The sequence below is a fragment of the Mesoplodon mirus genome, assembly GCF_964341445.2.
Source record: "Mesoplodon mirus genome assembly, chromosome: 4".
NCBI lineage: Eukaryota > Metazoa > Chordata > Mammalia > Artiodactyla > Ziphiidae > Mesoplodon > Mesoplodon mirus.
This window is the reverse complement of record NC_138979.1, coordinates 545,850-570,529: the sequence shown is the minus strand read 5'-3', so window position 1 is coordinate 570,529 and position 24,680 is coordinate 545,850. Positions and strand designations below refer to the sequence as shown.

Sequence of the window (24,680 nt, the reverse complement as noted above, 5' to 3'; positions counted from 1 at the left end):
AATTAAGATGGCTGTTGTCAAAAAACAGAAATTAACAAGTGTTGGTGAGGATGTGGAAAAACTGATTCTCCTTTTGATTTTTCCCCATGTAGCCTTTGAAAAAAATGTAATTACATTTACTGATATTTCTTAGGCTGCTAGATTTTAAGTGATAGAACTTCCTCACTTCAAAACCCTAAAGGGAGTATCCCAGGTTTTCTTCTGGTACCTCTGTCTCAATTTGTACCTTAAATATTTTATTTCTTTGGAATGTGTCTTAGCTTGAGAAATGGTATAATATAGTGTGAAGAAAATGTCCCATTTTATTTTTTTCCGTAGAGCTACCCAGTTATTCTAATACTGTTTATTGATCTTTCTCCTCCTTCCCTGGTTGGAAATACTACATTTTAAGTTGAGTCTCTCTTATCTTTCTGGTCTCGATTTTTGTTTCTCCTCAGGCTACAATCCCACACTGTTTTAACTATTGAGGCTTTAGAATATGTTTAAAATCTGGCTATGCTTATTCTTCCTCCATCTTCTTTTTTCATAGTTTTTCTAGCTATTGTTGCTTGTTTGTTTTCCACTATTAACTTTAGGATCAACTTGTCTCCTCAAAAAAAAAAGTTTTGTTATTTTTATTGGGATTGTGTTACATTTATGAATTAATTATAGAAAATTTGATTTTTTTAAGATACAGAATCATCTTATGCAGAAGCTTGGTATGTCTGTTCATGTCTCCTTTTGTGGCCATTAGTCGTGTTTAAAATGTTCCAAATAGGTCTTGAACATTTCTTGTTTAGTCCTAGACCCTAATTAGGGTCCTTTCTTCCATCACTTTTTTTAACTGTTGTTTTTACATGAGAAAGCCGTTCCTTTCTGTATGTTAATATTGTACTCTGCTACCACCATGAATTTGCTTATCATTTTTGGTAGTTTTTTCAGTTGACTTTCTTGTGTTTTCCAGTAATACAATTATGTTATTTTCAAAGAGTAATGATTCTACCTGCTTTCTGAAGTTTTTGCCATGAATTTTTTCTCTGGCTTATTGCTTGAATTGTATATCACAAGTAATGTGGTACACATTCTTGTCTTGTTTCTGACCTTCCTGGCAATACTTCTAGTGTTTTCCCATTACTTGTGATGCTGGCTTTTGGGCTTCAATTATAGTACCTTCAGATCATGGTTTCAGGCTTTAAAGATCTGGGTTCAGATTTTCTTCTCTACCAGTAACTAACTAAGAAACATCAGGTAAATCATCTAACTTATCTGATTTATATCAGTATTTATAAAATGAGGGAAAGAAAAAATCCCTACCTCACACAGCTATTGAGAATAATTGTGAAAGCACTTGATAAATTGTGGGGATAAATGTCCCTTGTTATTCCTGTTTTCTCCTGTACAGAATGCTTCCCTACAGAACACTTGAGAATTGTAGAACTGGATTTCCCTTTGTGGCTCTGAGCTGTTTTGTAATTCCATTCACAACACAGTTCCTACATATACTCCAAGGTTGGAAAGAAATAGTGCTGTTTGAATGATGAGCAAATTCCTTTGCTGACATTTAACCAAAATGTATTCCAAACCTGAAGCTTTTTGGAAGGCTAAGAAAATGTTGGTCACCGTCTTGTAAAAAAGTGAAATAAAAAATGTTTATGTACCTCAGCCCTTCCTGACTGAGCTGGAGTGAGTGCACTGAGGTGGTGTTATTTTGTGGTGTTTCAGTTCTGGGAAAAATGAAACCAAAAAATATAGGACATTTTTCAAGATTTTTGGTTGTGAAAGCTTTCCTTTTTTGTCTACTTTGGTTAACATTGAGAGGGCCGTATAAATTTGATTCAACTGCAGCTCTTCTGCAAACTGATTGCGGCCAGTGATCCGTAACTATAAATGTTGCTTCTGTGTGGAAGTCTGCGTTTTAGAGAACGAACTGAACATCCAGAGATACTGGTGGCCGTGCTCCTTTGTCAGAGGTAACAAGGTCTCCCGATAGCCTTGCCCACGTGTACAGTAACTGGCGTGTGGAGGCGTTTTGTATCCTTTTAAAATGAGCTTCCGTATTAGTTTCTATGCAGAGTTGTGTCTTGGTCCAATCTGATAAGATTTGCAAATGTACTTTTCCTTTTTAAGAAGCCACCCACAAGTAGCTCCCTTCCTCAAAAGGTCTTTGTTCCTTGAAGTCTATCAACTGCTCCTTCCCTCCATGCTTGAAAAGTAAAAATGTGTGGTCATTTGAATGTCCCTTTTGTTTTCTACCACCACTTACCTTCCTCTTTTAGACAGCTCTCAGGGTACCTAGATATTAAGGTGGTAAAGTTACTTTTTCAAGCTGCAGCAGCCTTCTTCACCTGGTTTGCTGGTACATCTGTGGCTTTGGAGATGCTTCTGGCTTTGTCACGTGGCTGGGCTTCGGAAGAGAACTTCGTACTCCCTCATTTTCCTGGATTCCCTTCTCTGACTACATGTTGAATTTGAGGAACCTGCCCCTTCTAGAATGATTGTGGATGCAGTTTTGCCTTAAAAGCTAATGAGGCCTTAATGTATTCTCTCACAAATACTAGTCTGAAGACACTCCCGTCTCCAGCACGCGTTCTGGATTTGTTAGGTGATCTTTAAAGGCATGCACATTTGAAAACATATTCCTTCCTTATTTATATATGCCAAATCATCTTTTGTGAGCCGACAAAGCAAACGCATCATGAGAGAAAACAATGGGAGAATGTGCCATGAGGTCTATCAATCAGTGGATCCAGTCCTTTCAGGGAGATTTGGAAACCCCTGCTTATGAGGCGTGAGCGGCAGCTGCTCCAGTGGCAGCAGTGCCGTCGTTTACATTATTTCACCCCACAAAGTGCTTATCAAAGCAAAGTTAGCCCATTAGAATAAAAGCCAAAATGGAGGGCGTTAAATGAATCACCCAGAAACTAACCCCATTACAGACAGAGCCAGAGCTGCTAGAGGGAGCTGGCACAGCAGAGTATCTGAGGCTCCCTCAATACAAAACACCCACCAATTCCAAATGAAGGACCCCATCCCTAGTTTAATTCAATAATAAGACAGGAGTCAGGGGGGAAATGTGTTAGTTTCAGTGGGGGAATGGGCTTCCTAATTGTATAAAGTAAAATGAACAACCTAGAAAATGACAGTATGTGTTCAACGTATCACTTTTCTCATTAGACAAACTTCAGAGGACAGAAAGCATCTCCTCCTTGCTCACTACTGTGTTACCGGCTGTTAGCACAATGCAGTAAAGATCTGTTGATTGATTGGTTCATTGATTGATCGCTGGGGGATATAATGAGTACTTCCACCTTTGAAACAATCTTAGTTTGGAGAGGAAAGTATGTCTATCTTTTGTTATGTAAATATAACAGCAAGCAAAGTAAATAAGATGGGCCAGAATCCGTTCTTAAGGTAATCAGGAACAGACTCTCTGCCACGGAAATGGTTTACATTACTCCAAAAGCAAAATTTTGCATTTAGTGTAAGAAATAGTGGTAAAACACCGAGCTTTTGCTTTCTACCAATAGTGTAAACATTACTCTAACATGTAGTCTCTGGAAATAATTTAGTTAACTCTTATTTTTATACGCATGTTCTGTTCTGGAGACTTGATGCAGAAATACTGATGGAAAGTTTTTTCTTTAAGTGACAGTTTGTTTACAGAAATCCCTTGAAATCTTGATGTTATTGAAAAGTCTGAAATAAATGTTGCCTCGAAATTGCCTGTTCCAGAACAGCTCCACACCTCCCAGAGCAGTTCCCCACTTCGTTAGTAAATCCCCTAAAATCCATGAAGGTCATGGAGACTGCTCCCTCTGTGAGATGAAATATTTATGTTCCGATCCCCCAAACATATTGCGGATCGTTTTGGTGTTTTAAGTTGAGGGTACGTAGTAAATTATTCCAAAATTATGGAGGCCAAATGTCATTCCCTCCAGAAGTTTGTGTAATATCTATTTATCTGTGGGCAGATGACTGCTCAGGATAATCAGACGCAGACTTTGTCAAGTTTAGTCTAAGTAAACACAGCTGAACATAAGCAAGTTGGACTATAAGGGTTTTTTGAGCTTTGCCAACAGCATATGACCTTGGAGAATGCTGCTTTTTTTTTTTTTTTTTTTAGTACAGTCTGCTTTCAATGGAAAAGAAGAATTCTTTTTGTTTCAAATTAACAAGTGATGATTAGAAGCTTGTTATGTTCTAATTTTTAGATGCAAGACAAATGAACATCATGCACATACCCAACAAAAAGCTGCCTTCCTGAGGGAGTTATTCCCCCCTTAAGGAGCTGAATTTAAACCGCGAGAGTGGAAGCCAATTAACTGGAGTTTCTTTCTAAAAGAAAACGTTTCTTTGTTGTTGTTTATTTGTATTTTGGTTTTTGTCTCTGTGCCATTTCAACAGATTAAAATTGTGGCTCCAAATATGCCACTAGAAAATGGACTTTACTGACTTACCATTCTTTAAGAAGCATGTGTCCTCAATAGGAAAAAAACTTTGCATTGTCATTACCGTTCGGTCTTCAGTGGAAATCCTCATTAACTGCTTTATGCTTTTCACAAGTCCTTTTTTTCTTCTTTCTTTTTTTTTTTTAAAAAATACATGTTTCTTTTCACTTACCTAATACGTTCTTTTAGCCTAGTATGGAATCTGATGTTACATTTTTTTAAGGGCACTTCGTGGTTAAAATAAAGTTCCTATTAAATATTTCATGTCAAAAGTGGACTTTAAGTGAGAACTTTGGTAAAAGGTGGATTAGTCGAGACCTGCCTTGAAACTTCTAGCTTTTCAGGGTTCTCTCGCTGGCAGGGAGCCAGCTACATGCTCTGCTCTTTCTGTCCCTTCACTTAAGAAAACTCTGTCTTTCCTTCTCACCCTTCGGGTGTACATTTCCTTCTGAGAGCAAATGCAGTATGGATAAAGGGTGGGACTAATAAAGTTTTTAAAATAATTCGTCTTTCAAGACTTTGGTATTTGACACTTTTTTTAATCACATGCTGGATAATATTAGCCAGCATATGGGAAGATACTTAGATCTATGTGCTAAAACATTATTCATGTAAGACCCATCCATATTTAGTTATTTGTATACCTCTTTTACCTATATGCTGATCGATTTCCATGTTACAATGAATACTTTGAGGAGATAATATCACAGTGTTTCTAAATACCTTGCTATGTAATGCGGCCACGCTGAGTCCTTTCTGTTCAGGGCAGCGTCCTGCATCCCTGAGCACATCAGCATCCACATTCGAAGGCCCTCAAAGCACTTCCTACTCTCAGCGTGTCACCGTCAGACTCCCGAAGGCCGTGCCCTCCAAGCTGAAACGTGCTCTCCCTCCTTCCTTCCGGACTCAGAGAATCCCCACCCACCCAGTCACTGGAGGCAGACCCAGAGGCGGTAGAGGCTCCGGCCTCGTGCTCCCAGACCCCATCTACCCTTCAGCAGGGCTGCCCCCGAGCGAGCGTCCTCACTGCTGCGTCCTCCATCCCCACTCCTCTCCTGAGTTCCTGCCTCGATCTCACCTTCCACGAAGGCAAGGGGGATGGTTCTGAAATCCATGTCCGATCACGTCACTGTTACACATCCTTTCAGGGTGGCACTCACCTTCCTCCTCCTGGCACCCAAACCCAGGAACCCCGCAGCGCCCGGCCTTTGCTGATCTCCCACCTGCCCCTTCGCACGCCTCATTCCTTTCAGCTGCACAGAAAGATGTGACACAGAGGTCAGGTGCCAGCATCGCCCTGCCATTTCATACAGCTTGCCCCTTCACCTGGAACACTGCTCCCCATCTTCGCCTCAGTGGCCCCCACTCATCTGTACCTTGGCCGGTGCTTTCCCGTCTTTACTGTGTCCTGGTGCTCAGATGGTGGTGACGCTGGCTGGGTGCAGGCGTGAATGGAGGAGGGTGCTTGCTGGACGCACCTGCCCACGGCCTCTTCTCTGCCGCCCCAGAGGGTGCCACCTCAGAGCCCCACTCAGGGCCCCCAGAGCACTAGTCACACTGAGCTCTTGTCATGTACTCAGTGAGTTGCTTGGGGTGAGACCCACCTGTAATTCGTACAGTATGTCCCCTGCATACGAACCTTCAAGTCGCGAGCTTTCAAAGATGCGAACATGTGTTCACGTGTCCGGTCACATGAGTTAGTTGTCGCGTGCGTGCATCCTCTGCAAGTGGTCGTGCTTTTGTGTACTTCACTGTACAGGACTGTGTAGACCACAGTAGTGCAGTATCTTTATTTCAAGCCCAGGTTGGCTGGAAGCAAGTGTAAAAGCAGCAGTGATGTAGCTGGTACTGCTAAGACGTGGCGGCGGTGATGTAGCTGGCGTCTCCTGTTGCTGACGATCTGCTTCAGCTCCACCATCTCCCACCTGCTCTCCCTCCTCCAGTCAGTAAGTCTTCTGTCCTGTTCACTCAATGCCAGCCCCTGGATGCCAGCTGTTGTACTGGACTACTGTCCTTTTCAAGGGACTGTACAGTAAGATTAAAATGTTTTATTTGTTTGTTTGATTTTTATGTGTTGTGTGAGAAGTATTATAAACCTATTACAGCACAGTACCGTAGAGCCGACTGTGTTAGTTGGGCACCGAGGCTAACTTCGTTGGACTTAACAAACGTGCTCTCGAAACAGAACTTTTTCGTGTGTAGGGGACTTACTGTATTTCTAGGGCCTATCACAGTGCCTGACATTTAGAGTGCGTTCAGTAAATGTTTGCTGGACCAACCAATGAACTTGTAAAGCGGTAAATGAAGACACCATGGAGAAGAGCCCATTCTATTGCACTTAAAATTAAAAGATTGGGCTTCTAGTATCAGCCCTATTGTTTACTAAGTTTAGCCTCGGACCTGTCAGTCAGCTTTTCTGAGTCTCAGTTGTAAAATGGGGAAAATGATATAAGTGTGCACAAAAAGGAAATGAGATTAATTGCACATTTATGACTTGCAAAATGCTTGATAGATATTGTTGTCACCACTGTGAATTGTGATAAGTTGACCTGGACCTTAATTATGCCCCCAAAAGCTGGGGGGGGGAGGGTAAAATGCTGTGTACAAAGTGTAATTTTCCATTTGATACTCAAAAAATTTTGGTTTTCACTTGGATAAGTTCAGCTTCACTGTAGCGTTGTTATCCATTCTCTATGAGAGCACCAGGCATCCAAAGATGGCACAGAAATTCCAAGGGAAGTTGAGTATGTCTCCCATTCTGCTGTGCAGTGGGAAGAACTTTTTAATAAATGTTGGTCTCTTTGTAAGATGTTGGGAGTACTGAAATGACCCATATATTCTTACTCCGGTTTAAGGATACCAAGTACAGCTGCTTAGGATAAAGCAGTGATACAATTAAGGTCTTTTAGGTGATGTACGTTTTAAGTAGTTATTTTTTTCCTTGTGGAATTGTATCAGTCAGTGAGCTCTTCATAGAACTTTTTTAATAACAAAGATTAGAGACCTGTCTTTTAAAAACTGGGCATTTTCCAAAGCTGTTTCCCCAGATCCAAATGCCATATTCTATCTTGAGTAAAGATCTTCACAATTTAAAACTTTCTCTGAGCAATTAAGAGTAAACACGCTAGCATACCTATATGATTGCGTGGATAACACATGCAAGCTGCCAGTCCAATAACAGCTACGTGCGCCAACCCCAAAAATGAGCAGCAAAAGACCAGTTGCTGACATAATCCTGGAATTTGCCTTGGTATGCGCGTTCTCACTCTCATCGACGACTCCGTTCTAATGTTTTGCATATTATGGCTACTAAGCAACTTAAGTGACCTTCTCCAAAATCCGTTGCAAAACTGAAGTCTCCATAATATGCAGTCTTGCCCTTTGGGGAATTTTCCACGCTAGAGTGTCAGAGACATAACATGCCTGCCCGTGACCCAGGGGAGACAACTCAAATAAAAGAACTATTTTGAATTGTTGTGTTATTCATTATCTGTTCCATTTCAGGGTAAATCTTCAACACTGCATCCTAGTTTGCTGCCACTACAAAAAGAGTTTGCAATTGTGGAATAATTATAGCCGCTCTTTATTGAGAATTCCTGGCTGCCTGGTGTTTTGCAGTGATTATTACTAATTTCTGCAACAGTCTTCATTGTTCCGTATTTTGTGTCTATTTTACAGATGAGAAAAAAAAATGAGACGCAGAGATATTAACCGACTTTCCCCAAACCACCATGCTAGTAAGCAGCGGTGCTGGGATTCAGACCCCCGAGCTCTCTGGTTCCAGATCTACTCTTCCCGTTGCACGTTACTGTTGCAGGGGAGAGTGTGATTAAGTGGATTCCACCCCTCACAGTTCACACTGATTAGCAGTGAACAGGTGCACTCAATTTCTCAATTCAAGATAAACCAAAAAAAGGCACTAATCCCATTAAAAGCAGCTGTAGGAATTTGAGTAACTAATTGGGTTATTCTCTTTCTCTGTCTTAAAGACTGCTAACATTAGCATGGAATTTCCATTTGAATAATTTTTCAATTAATCATAAACTGGGACTCCCATTTCTCAAGCAGCCTTTTGACAGATGCTTTCAACACTTGCCCCACACAACTCCCATTATCTCCTTCTTTTTTTCTCCAGTATAAAAATAATCATCTTTTTTTCATTTCTGGGCCCACTTTCTGCTTTTCCTAGCCCTGCTAATTATTTTTATGATGATGACGATTACTCGTGAATAATTAATTCGGTGCATTTTCATCATTACACATCCTTCATTTCTTTATGCTTCTCCAGGGGGTCCTATAAATCAGCACAAATACAGATTCCTTTGCCTTTCACTTTGAAAGAAAGGATTTTTGTGCATCCTTTTGTCCAAGTAAGAATCTATTATCTATTATCCAATAAGCTATCTAATAAAATAACTTTTATTTTTTAATTTTTTTAAATCTCATGATTTTATTTTTTTCTAAGAAGATCATTCAATTTTTAAAATTGAAGTATAGTTGATTTACAGTATTTATGTTAGTTTCAGGTGAACAGCATACTGAGTCAGTATTTGTACAGATTGCACTCCGTTAAAAGTTATTACAAGATAATGGCCACATTCCCTGAGCTGTGCGATAGACCCTTGTTGCTTATCTATTTTATACACAGCAGTTTCCCCTGCCCCTCCCTCTCCCCCGGTAACCACTAGTTTGTTCTGTCTGTCTGTGAGTCTGCTTCTGTCTTGCTGTACACATTTGTTTATTTTTTAGATTCCACATATAAGTGATATCATTCAGTATCTGTCTCCTAAAGTAGGCTGAAAATCAGTTGGATAATATATCCAGTTACTTAGAGTTTGGAAAATAAGAGAAATATATTTTCTAAAAAGCCCGACCGACTAACTCCTATTCCCATCTTGTGCTGAGGGCTGTGTGATTAAATAAATGCCTCCCGAGGCCTGAATGGAACAATGGCTCACTTCTTCTGGTGTGTCTGTAACGTCCTGTGTTCAGCTCCCATTGTGGTGGCCCGGGAAGGACGGTTTCTCCTCCCTTGTTCAGTAGATGCTTTTAGCTCCCCTGGCTTTGGACCCATGTGCAAACCGTATGCGTAATGAGTGGCTCACTCCTGCTGGCTGTAACTGGGTGCGTCTAACAGGACAGACCCCTAAAACAACAGAGGATACAGTGAGCAACGCTGTGGCACATCTGTAGTTTCAGGGGCCTTCCCAGCTCTTTAGTTTCTGTGAGTAACTGTTCTGCCCTTTTTGCGTTCCCCTTCTGAGTGTGGGGAGTCACCACGAGGGAGGGGAGAGACCATATGCCTGCGAGAGCCTGGGAATCTTGCAAGGAATTAGGATTTTCCTGGCTGTCATTACCCAAAGAAGGGGCAAGTTTTTGTGCTTTCATGATGAAAGTATGTAGTTTGTTTACCCTCGAGTGTGAAAGCCAGGCTGTTTTGTGTAGTCCTTTGATTCAAGGCAGTGACTGTGATCTTCACAGTGCTCATTCATCACCTACTTCTGGTTGTCTAGAGAGAATTTAATATTTAAATCACTTTTGAGTATATATAGTATATATCCCATCACCAAACCCAAAAGTGTGACTAAGTGGATCTGGTTGGTCCTACAAATGTCATTTTTGATCCTCTTCTCTGGTTGTGCACAGCTTTCTGCTTTTCCCTGTCTCTCTTTTGTTTAGTTTAAAATTAGTTTACACAACTGATGGCTAAAATATATTTCTCTCTGAAGTCATCAGAAAGTATGTGAAAGGGTAAAAAATATCAGGAATTACGGAGGATTGCTTTTAGTCCAAAAATAATATTGGATTCATTGTCCATTTCTCTAAATCAGTCATTTTTAATGATTAAAACAAATATGTTTTCTCTTTTATTTTTGAGGGATCTTATTTACTTTTAAAACAGGCTATGACATTTACAGGGCGTTATGTATGGCAGCTGCTTGGCATTTAAATATATTTAAGTCATGCAAACATGCCATTCTTCTGCATTTAAATTTCCATGAAATGGCTTTACGAGAACTTTTCTGTATGCTATACTCATTCTTTCTGACAGTCATCAAGCTCCGGTATTTTTTCTTTTTATCTAAGACCCTAAGAGTGTTTGCTCTTTCTTTCTTTAGTTTCTTTGCTTCATGTTTAAGTACTGTATTTTTACTATCTTGTGATAGAAACACCCCTCCTGAAGACTGCATTGCTTAAGGCTGTAGCGTGGAGCCTATGTGTCTAATTTGGGTCGTCGGTGGCGGGTGGTGGTCCCAGCACAGGAGGGACCCACGTGCTCTGCAGGAAGAAGGGGCTCAGCTCACCCTCCAGCAGACACGGCCGAGGGTCGTTCCTAGTTCTCAGCCTGTCCCTGGACCTCTGGGTGGCTTCGAGGTGATGACCATTAGCACTTTGATCCTGTTCAGCCCTTTGGTCCCAGATGCTCTGCCATTTCTGCTCTTGTTCAAAAGCAAAGCCACCAGCAGGCCTAGACAGGACCCTGTCACTGCTCAGTTCAGCATCCTGACCACTGAGCTCTACTGTAGTGATTTTGGTCCTGGGGGTGACCACGTTGTCTGCATGGTGGTTCTGTTCCCCTATCCCTGTTCCTCTTTAGAGATCATCTAGCTCCAGGTACCTCTCAGGGCTGCTTTAAAAATAACAGATTAAAAATAACCAAAAACCGTTTGTAAACCTCATCACAATGTATAATAACACCACGCTCTGTTCTTTTTGAGGCAGGCCTGAACAAAATATTCTTCTAAGGGCAGCAGAAACTAAGTTTACTTGAGTTTATAAAAGCTTTTCATCCTACCCTAGAAAGAAAAAAAAATCCACATTAGGTTGAATAATTACTTTTTGATGACCCCCATCTGGATTACTGTTTCCCAAAGGAAAATTTAAAAAAATATAAGACTCCCAAAAATAAAAGTCCCCACCATCACAGCAATATAGAGCTGGGCCTATGTGTTTATTTTCAAAACAGAAAACACAGATCTTATAACAGTCTGTTATTACTATAGCTGTTCCAGTTAGAAGAGAATGAGGGTGATTTGATTATCCTGAAGTATTGTGTAATATATTACAATGAAAATCTTGGGTCCCTTTATCCTCCAGTTTGTATTTGTAATGACTCTCCCTGAACTATATACATCACAGCATAGCAAACACTGTAATACCTGGGGAAAGTAATGCAAGTAAACTTTTATTACACCATCCCCCCCCAAAGAAAAGGCATTTTTTAAGTGGTATTATATTCATGTTTAAGCAAAAATAGACAAAAGCATTTTGAACCTAGAGTCACCCATTTCTGAATGGCATTTTCCTAATACAAATGTTATATCTGCTACTGATACGAAGGTAGAATCAGGAACTTGGTTCATTAAACGCAGCCCCGACGGATCCTACTGAGCCATAGGACCCTCGGCACCCCCAAGGGACCTGGGGTGGCCCCCTCAGCTGGTAAAGGTCGACTGACAGCTTCACTTCACTCAGGAAGTCGTGACACCGAAGCCCTTCCTGTGCACCAGGCTCTGTTCCACGAGCTTTACACTGGGCACCTCATTTAATCCTCACCGCAAGCCCGGGAAGGAGGGGTTACTGTTATCCCTGTTTTATAGGTGAACCTGAGACGCGGCGCACATAAATGACTCACCGACGCCCTGTTCCTAGTGAAACCGCCAGCTATTTTCTTATGGTCCTAAGATACATCCTGTGCCTTAGAGAAATTATTGTACAAAAAGGTGGGTTTGATCTATGAAATGTTTTTGTTTTCTCCCCAAATAGATCAACTTGTTAGGTGAAAGCAACTTATCCCCTACTCTCTTCTAGAAACTTCTTGTATCCTACATTTAGGTGATAGCAGGGAAATAGGATCTATATACCACTGGAATTTAATGAATGGTTTGGGGTGTAGATTCCTAGTGATTATCTGGTCTTCTCTTGGTCAGATCGGGTCATCAGAAGACTTCTAGACTAGGGACACTCGGACCCATAGCCACAGCCCAGGCCTGCAAGGCCTTCTTCCTCATCTTTATGCCTCTCCCTGCTTTTCAGCTTCTCCCACCTTCAACACCATGAACAAAGATCTTCCCAATTTTCATTTGAAAGTCCTTCCCCACCCTAGTTTAGACGTTAAATGACTGTTTCTGAAATTAAAAGCAGAAAATCACAGAACCTTTAAATGTAGAAATGTGTGAACATAGAACACTGACATGCCAAGTACAATTTTAACATTTTAAGTGTATTAGGAGCATCAAAATGTATCTGAAATGTAGGAGAAGGACTGGTAATACTGTTCATCTTATGTCTAAAATATGCTTCTTTTCTATTAATAAGTACAGCAGACGAACTGTGAGTAGAGAACTGTCACTTGCACCTCTTCTGAAAGATCCAAGGGGTTGGCGAACGTCACCTCTCTTGTTGTGTCATTTCTGGTGTTAATGCATTCAGACAGGTTTAACAGCAAGATCTCCTAGTCTGAAGTGTCATTTCTGGTAATTTAAGGAATTTGAAAAGCATGGCCATAATGTGAGCCAACTCAAAGATACACTTCAGTTCATATATCAAAGCAAAAGTACTTTTTGATGATTTTTCAGAGATACTGAAGAGCTTGAAAATACATGGATGGAGCCAGACTTTCCAGCCAGTTTCTAGATTAGAGCAAATGCACATTTTTCCATTTACAAGGCCTTTTTTTGCTGAAGAAAGTCGTATTAGTACGTTGTAACCTAACACTATTCAGCTACATGTTTATTAAACATCAGCCTCCTAGAACTGTGGTGTGGCAGCTATTATGTAGCCCTTGTGCTATTGCACAACTTAGAGGATGAATGTCAGTGTTGGGACACTGGGACAAAATTAAAGTTCAGCTAAGAATCAGAGTAAGACCACCCTGTTTTCAGAACTAGTAGCCCAACTTGCATGTGGAAGGGAGCACTTCTATAAACAATAATGCCCCTTGCAGCACACGGGCACACACAGAAGTTACTTGTGTATAGTTAGGAAGTCATTTTCTGAGACTTTGGCTAGAAACCTAGCTTTCATGGATGAAACATTTGGGGTAACATCTCCAATATTCCCCTTGAGAAAATGAAGTAACAAAATCCATTAGACACTTAAAGTTAGTGGATATTCTTTAATGTGGCTCCAGTATTCTTTGTCTTGGCATGTTATAGTACTCTGGCACAAAGTAGCATCAGAAAAGCCATTTTGTCTTTGAAGATGATAGATTCTGCACAATTAATGCATTAATCTGAGCTCATGGGCTTTGGCCAGAGTTAAAATATTTCATCCTTACATAATGGTTTTCATATTAAACCTCTGAACAATACTATGTTTTCTGATCACTACATTCAGCCCCATATTCTAGATGTAAAAATACAGTGAGAGGAGAGGTTAATTTTTTTTTTTTTTTTTTTTTTTTTTTTTGCGGTACACGGGCCTCTCACTGTCGGGGCCTCTCCCGTTGCACAGCACAGGCTCCGGACGCGCAGGCTCAGCGGCCATGGCTCACGGGCCCAGCCGCTCCGCGACATGTGGGATCCTCCCGGACCGGGGCACGAACCCGTGTCCCGTGCATCGGCAGGCGGACTCCCAACCACTGCGCCACCAGGGAAGCCCAATTTTTAGAAAATTTTACAAGGATTTATATAGTTCTTGGTATACATGCTTAAGCTTTCTTCTAAGTGTTTTAGAAAACATGAAATCCTCATAACCTGAGTCTAGTGTGATTAGCCCTGCTTTCTAGGTGAGAAAGTCGGAGCACAGAGTAACTTAGCATTGAGGACCTTTAATATCTTTAGTGGAAAACATGAAAAGTGGAGTTGAGACATTCTAATTGGGTGGTACTCTGCTCATTTGAAAAGTTACATTCAAATTACAGGTCCCACTTCCTGTGCCTTTAGTCCTCCAGTCCAGACTGATGAGGTCAGAATAACTGTGCGTTTTACCAGAACAGAGGTTCAGCTGGGAATTAATAAGGAGCCACCAGCCTCAAGTTTTTTTCCTCTGCATAATCAGAAGAGCCGTAGGAAGGCTCTGGAGCTCCCTGACTGATAGGGAGCCCATCGACACTTAGAGGTTTAGCCACGGTCATGGGTGCTCCCGGAACAATAAAGATGTTCTGCTGTTGTTACTGGAACTATAACCTATCCTGAAAGCTTTGAGGTGTCAGCTACCTCAGTCTTCACTATTGGTCCAGAATAGAGGGGTGTGGTTTCTAATTTTTTTATTTCCTGGGAGGAGGATGCATTGACAGAAAGGCAGCTGACGGTGGGGACCCTGCGGATCCAGGACATCTGGGCACTATTAGCTATAGTGAGAGGCCAGCCCACGTGAGAGGTGGCAGGAAGGAAAAGAATCTTTCTCCAGATGGTGGAAGTCATGGCTGGAGGAAACACTGGCTTAATTTTTGGAAAAGATTTTCTTTAAACTCTGAAATAATTTTGGAAGCCACTCATTCTTTAAGGCCTCAGGATAAATAATTTAACTAGTATATTGCAAAGGGAAAAGAAATACCAGCTCCATCCATGAAGATGAGGCGGGTTTCATTTTATAATTTTCACTATTCCGAAAGGCTTCACTAATCCTTCCATGAGCGATAGCCTTGATATTCACCAAGTTTTGGTGCAATCTCTTCCTGTCATGCTGAATGAAGCTTTAAAGTGTAATTCACCTTCAGTCCATGGCACTGGAAAAAGCAGTTTAATCATCAACAGATAAGTGTTACAGGTTGTTGGGTAGGTTTTTTTTTTTCCTTCCTTTTTGAGCAAAATCACTTGGGATGATTTATCTTTACTTATTCAAAAGCTCTAACTACCCCCAAAGAGAGGATAACCACAGACATTTCCCCTAAAGTGATGCAGCAACAGCTGTCTAGCAGTTATTTAGCAGTAATTCAGTCCTGGCGATGCAAGAGTGATTTTAGGGATATCAAATCTATTAAAATGTCTCTCTAATTTAAAGTCTGAGGATGAGCTCAACGGAGCTTTAGATTTCCTATTCTGTGATTTGGACTGGTTTTTTGATGTTACAGATTCAATAATAAGGAGGAAAAAAAGTCATTTTTTGTATCTCTATGGTCTAAAATACTAGCAAAAGGTATAGAAAAGGTGTTTAATAGGTTTTTAATAGGCTGTCTATGTAAATAATGCATTAGACCTTGCCATGGTCTTTGAAGGTGGCTTTATCAACTGAGATTGCTTAAATGATGAAATGCTAGTAATTGTTGTTTTAAAGATAACCCCTTCTTGTAACATTCGAGACTCTCAAAATTCAAGTTTAAACCGGGCGAAGCTGGATTTTGAATTCTTTCAAGCTGTTTCTTTTTCACAGGCGAAAAAACAAGAAACAAACAAACAAACAAACAAAAAAAAAACATTGCCACATCAGGGGAAGCCAAATGATAGATTATTATCTTATTTGTTAACAAAAGGGTAAGGAAGAAGTAGAAGTTCAGTGAAAAAGCAAGTTCTAAAACGCATACAGGGACTTCCCTGGCGGTCCAGTGGTTAAGACTTCGCCTTGCAATGCAGGGGATGCAGGTTCGATCCCTGGTGGCGAAGCTAAGATCCTACAGGCCTCGCGGCCAAAAAACCAAAACATAAAACAGAAGCAATATTGTAACAAATTCAATAAAGACTTTAAAAATGGTCCACATCAAAAAAAAATCTTAAAATAAAACACGTACAAAATGACTCCTTTTTAAAAAATGTATATAAACTTGCTTTGGGAGTCGATACATCCAAATATTAATTTGAGTTATCCGTCAGTGCCCTCTATTTTCTCTTTTACACTTTTTCCTGGATTTTCTGCAGCGAACCTGCATGCCTTTCTTATTAGAGAACAACAACAAATGCTATTTTTAAAAGTAAAGAAATGTCCAGCCGCGGTGGAACCAGTGTGTAGGGGTGTGTGAGCCCAGCCCAGATCCAGAGTGTGGGGAAGTAGAGAGAGACGGGGTCGATGCTGTCTGGTGTGAGTTCCTGCAAATCTGGAGCGATTGGTATTTCAGAATATTCAGTGAGGCTTTATATCTACCCGACTCACCAGAGTCTCGTGCTTTATCTCAGTTGTTCCAAGTATGTAAATAGCTCCAGAAACTGGTCTTGTGCGCCAGGGTCTCTCGGGACCCGAGACCAGAAACACTAAAGCCTGGCTGTCCACATCTGCTCTCTCCAGCATCGGCTCCAAAACCGACCAAGTGTGAGAAGGCACATTTGTCAAGCGTCTGGAACTCTCTTTCCATTTTAATTTAGGGGAACATATAATATATGATTTTTAGATTATTTAATTAAAAATACTTGTCTTCTTAATTTTATTTACCTTTCAGTGGTGTGAGTAGTATTTTGTGGAACATTTTAAAACAGGACTTACTGATTAAATTTGAAAAAAAATCTCAGTGCAAAAGATTTGACCATATTTTTGTCTCTTTTTATGACTAGAATTATTACCTCAGGAATATATATCAGAATGAATATTTCTAAACTGCATTTCTCAAACTTGAATGGACACTTTGCCCACAGGGCTTTGTGCTTGCACATCTCGAGTTGCAGTAGAGCTGAATTTTCTTTATAATTGTTTCTCTACTTAACTTTATAAGGAAACACATGTCCAAACTGAGGATAGCCCCATTTTAAGTTTCAACATGGTTTGGGTTTTACAGCATCCAAGATTTTCCTAACGACGCATCTCTTTTTTTCATTCCTTTTCTTTTTTGGTCTTAAAACACGCTCTTTTGGCTGGTTCAGTAAGTTGTTCCTGCCAACCAGTTGCTTTTATGATAATTGACAGCGTAGCTGATTTTTGGAACCTTGGGATCTAAAAAGGCATTTTAGCTCAGACGTGGGACCGGCAGAGCCAAGCTACTTGCAGAGTGAGAGACGCAGCTGAGCTGGCCTCGGACCCGGGTCTGTGCCTGGGCAGTAACGGCGGGCGGGCGTCTGCTCAGACCCCTTCTTGCTCCTGTCACGTCCTCTCTTGGGCTACTGGGCGCCACTTCTGGAGGGAGCTGGTGAGAGACCTCCTGTCTGCTGAAGTGGCGTCGAGTGGTGGCCCAGAAACCCACCGCTGCTTAGATACTGACGACTGGCCGAAGAGATACAAAATCCTTGAACCAGATAAGTGCCGGTGAGTTTATACGTCCAAGGAAAAGAACACATGAAAAAGAACATTTCACATTTAGCACATTTAATAGAATGAGCGGATTGTAAATTGCCTGAGTCCCCGTCAAACGACCTCCATTCTCTAAAGCCGCTGGGGCGTCTCCCCAGATTTCATCTCAGCATCAGGAAGAGAAAACAGTCTCCCCGGATTGCCAGATGCTTATAGTCCTTTGCTTTCTTACAAAAGTAAAAATGTTTCAGAGTAAAAGGGCCCCTGTCTGCTGTCTTCCTTCTGCTGGTGCTTCTGGGAACCGCTGCTCTGCAGGAGGTGGATGCACAGAACCCCAGCGACGCGGGCAGCTTGCCAGCAGTAGCAGCAGAAGCACGCCCTCCCAGCACCAATTTATGTTGTGCACCAAAACCACCCTCGGCATGGAGATGCCCCCAAAGCAGCTTTTGACCCCCCAGTAGTCAGCTTTTGCTTGTTGGTTTGAAATCTTTGACGTCGAACTTCGTTACATGCTGTTTTAACATTTACTACTGACAGAGAAGCAAAGTGTGTCTTCTCTTCATTCCTTTTTATGAAGCCTTTTCTTCTGTTGCTGGGAAAGGAACCTGAATCCATACCAAATGACATTGAACTAAGTGCCCTCTCTGCCTTAGAAATAAATTACAGGATTCATCTTTGCTGCGAGGACATTGTTGAAATTCGTGAAACTAATTAAGAATACCCAAACGGGGAGCGGGGTCTCTGTGTTTACACTTCAAAGGTACTTTCATAGGCACCAAACTGTAAAACACATACACCCCAAGAGTAAGCAGAGTTTTATAACTTCACGGTTGGCCGTAGTAAACTTGTTTCTTGGTAGCAGGATTCTGGCAGGCAGCCACGGGGGGCTGGTGCTCACAGCGTCTGGCCGGCCGCAGGGATGCAGAACATCCTAGTTCACACTTCACCTTAAACAAGCTCTTGTGGACGTTCCCAGGGACCTACGTGTCTTCCTTCCACCTACAGAGTCGGCAGCCACAGGCTTCCTTCCTGTTGTCTGCACTCTGTTGACCATCCAGGTGGGGAATCGGATGCTGGTCCCCTGTGTACATGCGAGACAGCTTCGTTCGTAAGCCAGAGCATCAGTTACATGGTCTTTTCTAAATTATGTTTTGTTATTTCCCTAATGTTATTTAACCTTCATGGAACTTATTTTGCTTTTGCCAAGTCTTTCCATTGGATAAATATCTCCATAACCTATTGCTTCACTTTGGCAACAGAATTGTTGCAATTTGTGGGCAAAATTGAGCAAAGGCCTAACTCATTTTTTTTTTCTCTCTGTAAAATGTCCAATATTGTTAGCTTTTCTTGTCCTAAACAAAGGCACTGACTTATTCTCTGTTCTGGTAGTGCCTTGTATCTGTCATTTTTGAGCAAAGATTTGCAGTTAATAGCACCAAACGGAGAAAGACTTGACAGACAGCAGAGACACTAATGCTGAATAAGCTAAGACACAAAGTGCTTGGAATTGTGCCCACATGTAGGACGTGATCTGTAAACTAGGATTATGAGGGTTCTGTGAATTCAAAGTTGTCATTCTTTTTCTTCTGTTTACATAAGCAATATTATAATTCCAAAATTATCAAGCAGCAGAGGTGTAGCTAACCATCCAGGCCTACCTCGTAGGGGCCAAAAGATCCAGAGGCTAGCAGGGCTCCAGAGGGTGACCAATGACTCAGGAATCCAGTTATTTTTCCAAAGATCCCTGAAACGAAAGGAGACCAAAGGGACTAACGTTTATTGTTCCATTTGGGGCCAGACACACTTCATCTCATTTACTTTTCGTAACAACCTTGCCATTTATTCACTACGCACTTTTGTTGTGTTTGCTCGTCTTCTTCGGCGGGGTAGGTAGGGTGGCCCTGAGTGAAGCGCTGTGCAAAGAGCTCACAGTGACCGTTCCCATCTCCCGGTCTACACTGCCTGGCCTGACGCGGGGTGTGTTAACAGCTTTCCATGATTCCTTTCATCCATCGAGGGCATCAAGGTTTAGCTGCCTTGTCGACACGGTCGCGTCCCTGGGAAATGTCGCCCTGGTTGGACTGTATTATGATCATGGCCCTGACCAACCCCCCCCCCCCAAGTCTCTCCGAGTTCCACGACCCTCTGGGGGCCCAGGGCTGGAGATCAGGCTGCACCACGGCAAACTAGCTCTGAGCACTGCCGGGGAGTTAGGGGAGGAGAACAAAGGGAGAGAACTGAGGGCCGGAAAAGCCAGCTTTCCACAGGCCGTGGAGCTCAAGGACGCTGTGAGCAAACTCCCTGTTCCTCGTGCTGCTTGTATGGGGTGCAGGGCTTCGTTCTGTAGGTCCTCAATGGTGTTTGTTGCTGGTGGTGGAGGTTTAGCCGCTGTGTTTCTGGTGTCTCTCAGGCTGCTGGGAGCTCCAGCCCCACTCTGTGCTCTGACCTCCCGTGCTATGCCGCTGCCCCTCTTTCCCTCCAGCAGGTCTGTTTTTGTGTTCCTGATACCTTGTTCTTTTGGCCAGAGGAGCTCCCCCAGAGAGGGTTAATCCAGATCAAGAACCCATTTCGTCTTCCTTTATAAGGTGTGGTTTTGATACGACATTCGTGCTCTGAGTGAAGCAGCAAGCCTGACTTTCATGTCCTGCAGGATGAGGGGTCCGTGCGGAGCTCACAGACCAGTGCCTGCTCATTCCAATCCGCCAGGAATCCTGCGTTGCTGTCAGCACTGGGTCTGTTATTCATCGGCTGACTCGCCAGAGGGGACTATCTGCCAGTCCTTTTTCTGAGATGAAGGTTTGATTTCCATGAAATCATAGACTGCCGAGCCACAGGCACCCTGAAGATCATCTAGGAACCCCTTTATTTTATAGTTCGGGAGGCTGTACCCCAGACCTCATGCAGCATCACGATCTGCCCAAAGGCACACGGCCGGCGAGCAGTGGGGTGAGACCAGAAGCAGCTGCCCCGGAACAGTCAGCACTCTTTCCCTGTGCCATCGCCCTTCTCACCAAAATGCCCAATCAGTGTCTCAGAACAAATTAACCTCAGATGTTTGTATGTTTATGAGAGCCACTTTTTATTCTTTATTACCTATTCTCATCTTATTCCTGCTTCTTTGCAAAGAGATTTTTTTTCACACCTTCGTTGTAAAAAAAAAAAAAAGTGTAATCAATTTTCAACATGTTTCCTGACGAACTTTCATTCCTTGTAATTAATGATGAAAGGCCTGAGATTCAAAAAGATAGCAAAAAAGAAAAGTAATCAAATTTTTGCTTTTCTTTACAGACACTCTGGAAAATAGATCCAGTAAGGGTGACAGGTGAGCGGTATGTTTTTATTTGCCATTTGTGCTTTTCAGTGGTGGTCTTCTCTACGTACGCTGCAGTGAGTTTGATCATTTTCTTTCTGTTCTGCTTAAATCTAGTGCAGCTAATAGAAAGGGACCGAGCAAGGACGACACGTACTGGAAGGAGATCAATGCAGCCATGGCCTTAACAAATCTCGCACAGGGAAAAGACAAGCTGCAGGGGACCACCAGCTGCATTATCCAGAAGTCGTCCCACATTGCAGAAGTGAAGACAGTCAAAGTGCCCCTGGTTCAGCAGTTTTAAGAGTTTGTCACTTTTCAGATCGATGGCTATTCTTCGCATCAGTGTTTTTTCATAAACCCTCACCCTAGGAGCTGGAGCAGGAGTGAAAATGACTCCTTTTCAAACCTCTTCCTATTTTTAATCATCCTAAATACATCATTTAGTTGCTTCTATAAAAGACGTATAAATTATAAGACCTCACTTTAATCAAAAATATTAACTTATTTTATGTTACTCCAAGTATGCATAAAATGTCTGCATTGCTATTACAGTAAGTGCCTTGCTTTCCCGAAAATAAGCTGCAACGTGGGCATAGTAGAGCAGCTGTGCCTCAAAATGACAACACCACAATGCTCATGAGACTGTGAGTGCCATTCCAGATGGACCTACCCACGCCAGGACTGAAACCATAATTGCTGAAAGCCCTTGAAATGTATTCACTAATTCACATGTTAAAACTTGCAAATCTGTTCAGCCCAAATGAAATGTTCCTTTAAAAAAAAAATTCTGAAGTATTTAAAATTGTTCAGTGTGCTTTGCAGAGGGACAGTGAGAATTTTATGCACGTATCTTGCCTGCATATCTGGTTGGTTACAAACTTCCAAAATAAAAGGTTTGGGGATCACATAATGTGTACATTCAAGAAAAATGGTAATGAATGTGATCAGAAAAGAAGTTTTTAAGCACTGCTGGAAAACACCACAATGCTCTTCAGAATTGATTTGGATTTTCTTTTTCTCAAGTTTTGCCGAAGTTTTCAAAAAGTTTATTATCTAAATAACTCGAAATGTTCCCGTATAAAACTAAAACTATAGTTTAGGTTTAAAAACATAATCCTGTTTGCATTAGAGTTCAGTGTTTTTTGTAATGGAAACTGTTTTTCATATGGAATAGCTAAAAACCTCTTATTTGGTCCATTTCAAATTACAGTTGCTGATGGACAACTTATATTGCATTGAGAACAAGGTAATAAAAGAAATGTATCTCGATGTGAATATACATATACACACAAAATTGATTTTTAAATTTAAAACATATGGGAAACAAAACATTGAACAGTCTCTGAATTTTGCCAAATAGGACATTAAGGTGAAATCATGTATTAAAAGAAAGAACATTTTGTTTCTAAATTAGACTATCATGGAGTGAGAATAATCAATATCAAGAAAGATCTTTTTCAATCAAACGTTAATATTCTAATCAGCTTGGGGAGGCTTGAAATTTGAATAAACAGTAGGGATGCCAAATATAACAGAATATTTGTGCTCAGAGAAGTAAAAAGGATTTGTCTCTTTTATGGTGGGATGTTTTTTCTGAGTATGTAACCTATTTTATAATTTTTTTTTAAAACTGGAAAGCGTTTTTGTGAGTGTGAATGACAGCCAACAGTGCAGCCACGTGGTGACATTTTTCTTTATTTTGCAAAATGCTTTTAAAACCAGAGGCTGCTCTAGTTGACATATGGACAGTATCAGTCTTGATATACATTGTAGGACACTTTTTCATGTAACATAACATTTGGGGATTGGGTTTATTTAGTGTAATGAAAATAATTTGATATTAAAATATTTTGTACATATATATATTTTTACTTTGTTTTCTAAATTGCTGTTTGCAGTAAGAGTAAGTGCAAAGCAAGATATGTAAGTTATGACTGTATGATCAGATGAAGTATGAGTTCTTCTGGTTTACAAGATCCTTAAATAGTTACAGATCCATGATAAAACTTTGGAATCTTTATAAAACAATTTTTCGAAAATGTGATCATGTCAGTGAAAACTATGGACAAGTACTTCACTCTTTTTCATACTATTATAAGTTATTCTGGTATTAAATATTTTAATAAAATTGTTTTTGTTTTTACATATTTCAGCTAGATGAATGGATGCTGGTTGTTTTTTTACGTGAATTAGTCATAATTCATTTTTACCATCTTTTCAAAAAGAATCAACAAATTTGTTCTATGTTATAAACCATGGATGACAAGCCAGTATAGGACAGCTCTTCACATGATTTTTTTTTAAATACCAAAGCTTGGAGTCTGGCCTATAAATACATCAAGGCGATTTGATAATTAGCACATCCTGGCATAATAGCCCCAATTGCAATTACTTTTACTTTATTTTTTCTTTTGCTGCTTTTCACATTTTCTGGAAATCAAAGTCCCCCCGATCCTTTAAAAGCATCTTCAACAATGCTGAGTCAGCTGCTGAGACTCTAACTCATAATTTATGTTGTAGAGAAATAGAATTACCTCTATTCTTTGTTTTGCCATATGTAATCATTTTAATAAATTTAATAACTGCCAGGAGTTCTTGACAGATTTAAAATAAAAGTTAATTTCTACACCTCAATGATCATATGAATTTTGTTTTCCTTTGAGAGTTGGCCAGGTGGAAAGAGCAGTAGAACAGAAGGGTCCATTATATGCCATAATTCTCCTTAGGTTGGTCAGGGATATGATATCGGGGCACTGCATTTGTATTAGGGTTGAATTTCATCACCTTAGACCACCAACACACCCTTTAAGAGCCGAGGAAAAGTATGATGCTAACTGTTAAAATACATAACTTTAGAATGAACATTTTCATTAAAAACCTTCTTCCAGTAGCTAATACAATACGCATTATTACCGGGTGCTGTGCACTGGAGAGAACCTTGGCTTTGAGGCTAAACAGATGTATGTTTGCATCCCAGCTCTGCCACTCACTACCGTAGGGTCCAGACTCAGTCACTCTCAGCTTCAGTTTCTTTATCTGCAAAGTGAGAGTAATGAGTTATACCCTGTACACTTTGCTGCAGGGTTCAGAGATAATATACAATATATAAAGTGCCTACCACAGTGCTTGGCATTTAATAGGTGCTCAATAAATGGAAGGTATTATCACATAATTTTAATTCCCATATAGAGGGTTTATGTGCAAGAAAGTAGAAATATAAATGGAATATGAGATGTGGGTAGTTTAATAAAGAGCCTTGAGAAAGGAAAGCTGTCTGACTTGAAAGATTGCAGTGAAATGGTAAAAGTTGGTATCAGAATTAGAACTTCAAGAAAGATCATTTTATTGTCATTAGTTTGAAATTCCTGGAGAAAAGCTTAAAGTAGAACACAGGTAGGGAAGAACAGACATGCCCATAGAAAACGCAGCGTGTGCAATGCCTTCATTACGAACAGCAAGAATTGCTTTCCCCTCTTTTTGTCCTGCTTGATCCTGTTCAAGATGACTAAGAACTCAAGCTGCTGTCTGTACTCTCTGCCTGCTCCAAGTAGCAATGTTTAGCAAACAGTGGCAACAGCCACGGTCTGCTTTTAAACTCATCCAGCTCGAAGGCATAACATCATGCAAATAAACACAGAAAATAAGAGCAAGCTGCGCAGACTCTTCCGTCTGGGGCCGCTTAGGTCGACCATGCCTTGGAAGGCAGTGTGGGGTGGTGGTAGAACTTGGGCCCGCGCAACCTGGCTTTGCCTCTTCACTTCTGAGTGACTTTGGGGACTAAGCATAAGCCTTCTGTACCCAGTGTTTGCATCTATAAAATTTGATCTATGAAATTTACCTACTCC

The 24,680-nt window shown here is 41.0% G+C and overlaps 1 protein-coding gene across 1 annotated transcript in view; it reads left to right on the top strand.

The window, feature by feature from the left end:
* The window catches only part of MKX (mohawk homeobox), a gene marked incomplete at its 5' end in the record, with an annotated part of 58,203 nt that extends 37,008 nt beyond the window's left edge, over positions 1-21,195 (top strand). The window contains 2 exons of the mRNA XM_082618229.1: positions 20,811-20,844; positions 20,950-21,195. Of these exons, the coding sequence (XP_082474355.1) occupies positions 20,811-20,844; positions 20,950-21,136 (221 nt within the window). The 3' untranslated portion in view covers positions 21,137-21,195. The remainder of the gene's footprint in view (positions 1-20,810; positions 20,845-20,949) is intronic.
* Positions 21,196-24,680: the final 3,485 nt, after the last annotated feature.